Here is a 2,987-nt window from a genome sequence, read left to right as displayed (position 1 = left end):
AAGATCAAGGCCTAAGAGTTGTAGAGTTAAAGATAGCACAAAGGCTTGACTTAAAAAATATCTTAGAAGAATGTAGTATCTGATTTATATGTTGATTAGGTGTGTCCCACGAAAGAGTGAGTCATTCTGGATGCATGTTTAGGTCTGCATCCTAATGAATCTAGAGGTTGATATCAGGGACACTAAGTGATTCTCTTTCTTCTTAAAAGTCTGCACCCATCACTATATGCCAGTGCCTGCTATTGGGGGTGCTGATTTGGCTAGAGCCTCTTCCTGATATCCCATTATGAATGCTCTTTTAACCAATCGCTCTTCATTTCCACTCCTGCACTACATAGTTCTTCTAGAACCACCCTCTCTGAGCTTCCCTTTCAGCCACAGAGAAAGCTCAGAAGTGAAGTAAAGCAGATGTCAAAAGAGGGTGACAGATCCTGCCCCTTCAGGTGCCCCATTTTGTGCCCTGCTACCCTCCTGCTCTCTATTACCCCAGGTGATCCCTTGAATGGGAAGTCAGAACTAAAATTCAAGGTTTTTACCTTCATCTACATAACTTCAAAGCAATAATATAACCAGAAATGTCCCTTCAGATCATCAGGAGGAAAATCATTGTGTGATCGGGAGTTGTGGCTAAACAAGCTTGAGAATTCAGACTGCTGCTCCAGGGTGCTGGGTGGGATTTTATAGAATGGAGCAAAGGGTGACATCATCAACAGGTATCTAATCTGGATAAAAGAAAGACCTTGAAGAGCAACTAATTCCTGGGGGGAAATCCCTCAAATCACTTTAAATTATAAAAGAAGATCTGAAGATGGGTGGGAGAGATGGTGCCCCGTTGTAGAGGAAGATGGAATGAAAAAAATCCTTCCTTGCAGTTTCAAGATTTCCCAGAGATGAAAATATAAATTTTCAACTTCCTGAACTTCCTGTGACCTGTGGTGACCTGAAGGGGACTCTACATAAGAAGAAATTGAAACAAGGTCAGTTTCTTGGTCTTCTAGGATTTTCAACTGGGAAATACCCACGCAAGTAGCATACAGCTGAGGAGCAGATATCTATGTTGGAGGCCTCCAAGACCAGCTCCAAGTCTGATTTGCTGGGAGCTTTCCTAGATCTTGGTCACACTCACAGCTCAGGTTTATGAGAGTGAAAGGATGCAAAGCAAAGTCAGCAAAGGGGAAAGGTGGGGGCCAGGGGGGCAGAGTTCAGAGGGAACCAAGGGCAAGCTGCCAGAGTCCTCTCTGGTGGAGTCACATGGGACTCTCTCCATGAAGGCCAGAGAAATATACACACATGGCAGGGAGTCTGCTTCTTCCGTCACCTTTTATCCTGGGTGTGTGGCCTCTGATGTCTGAGAGGAGAATTTAGACCTTTCTGCTACTAATCCTGAACCCAAAATGGGTGGTTCCAGATCCACTGTGGTGGGAGGCCAACTCATGTGTTTCACGCTCAGAGAGATGAGTTTGTGATGGTTTTACAGGAAGCCCTCAAAAAAGTATACAGACTGAGAATGGAAGGTGGCTCACCCCCAGGGAATTTGAAATTAAAGGAGGCTACGAACAATCCAAGAAATGGAAGCACAGTATACGCTGTGGTAGATATCGTCTGCAAGACCTGATGGAGGTAACCTAGTGGCAAACAGCTTAAATCAAGGTGTCAGTCACAAGTCACCAACACCAAGCATTAGCAGAATTTCTCAGTGTCCAGAAAAACGTCATTATTCCCTTTGCCCAGGTCCCAATGTATGTGGTGTTGTGAACATCCACCCCAGAGGTGACCATAGATGGCTTATATTACAGCCTAATCCTCTAAGCCCATTAACTCTTATCCTTTTGAAGATAGGATGGTAAACTGTGACCATAACTCTGCCACAAATAAATTGGGCAATTTGGTCATGTGAAAGTAACCTAAACTGCAGGGAGAGGAGTCTTCAGTTTGCAGACCACGATTAAAAGTAGCACAGAACAATTATATGTCTAAAAATAATATAGTAGGATGTGTATTTCTTAGATTATACAATATTTTAACAATACGTCTTTTCATAAACCATCTCAAATATGTTCTAAAAGGAGAACACAAATAAATTGCATTTTGAACTGAATATTCACTCCCTTTATCAATCCCCTAATGTGGAAATGCAGGGACAGGGTCTCTGCTGCAGATGAAGCTGTGTCTTTTAACTCTGGATACAGAGATCATACTGTTGCACAGACAGATAGTCCTTCACTATGCCACTCTAGTAATATAGAAAAGGTCTTTGCTCAGCAAATATGTATTGAGCTACATCTAAAGCCATGAGAGAGCACAAAGTGTGAGCATCTACCCAGGAAGAGGGCTGCACTTTAACAAACATAGGCCTGCACTGTGCAGATGATCTAAAGAGAAACACTACAGCAAGAGATATAGTAGGAAGGAATGTCGTTTCTTGCATTTGAAGTTGAGGACTGTTTCTTAGAACGATTTGAAATGAGCCAGGATATAAAACCACAAGAGTTCAAACAAACAAAATATAGAGCAAAGCATTCTGCATACCTAAGAAAAAATACCAAGAAAATCTCCACAAAATATCAGTAAGTGGTGGGTAATGAGGCTGATACATTCCCGGGACTCACCATAGACATCATGAAGCCAAAGGAAAGAGTCTAAATGCTTGTTTTAATGACTGGGGAATCATGGAAAATAATTTCCATCAAGATCCCTTGAATAAGAGTTGACAGTAGGACATCCAGGTAGAAATATCTGGAGAGCAGTCAGAAGTATCAAGCCCACAAAATAAACACAAGAAGCCATCACACTATTCATCTCTTTTCTCTTTCAGAAAGGAGTCCTACCAAACCCACCAAAACCAAAAAGAAAGGTGATTATCAGGTGACATTCTGCTAACGTCTCATCTGTCATATTCTGTGGTATATGTACACCATGGAATACTATGCAGCCATAAAGAAAGATGGAGACTTTACGTCCTTCATGTTCACATGGATGGAGCTGGA

General features: G+C 42.0%; 1 protein-coding gene across 1 annotated transcript in view; it reads left to right on the top strand.

The window, feature by feature from the left end:
- Nucleotides 1-2,987, top strand: part of LOC105886536 (nuclear body protein SP140-like protein) — a 71,192-nt gene that overhangs the window by 38,131 nt on the left and 30,074 nt on the right. The window contains exons 11-13 of the mRNA XM_012802266.2: nucleotides 873-977; nucleotides 1,478-1,620; nucleotides 2,816-2,854. Coding sequence (XP_012657720.2) covers nucleotides 873-977; nucleotides 1,478-1,620; nucleotides 2,816-2,854 — 287 coding nt within the window. The remainder of the gene's footprint in view (nucleotides 1-872; nucleotides 978-1,477; nucleotides 1,621-2,815; nucleotides 2,855-2,987) is intronic.

This window comes from Otolemur garnettii, unplaced genomic scaffold (assembly GCF_000181295.1).
Source record: "Otolemur garnettii isolate 467f Iridium unplaced genomic scaffold, OtoGar3 scaffold00013, whole genome shotgun sequence".
NCBI classification, from domain to species: Eukaryota; Metazoa; Chordata; class Mammalia; order Primates; family Galagidae; genus Otolemur; species Otolemur garnettii.
Note: the sequence above shows the minus strand (reverse complement) of the source record. Positions and strands in the feature narration are given on the sequence as shown.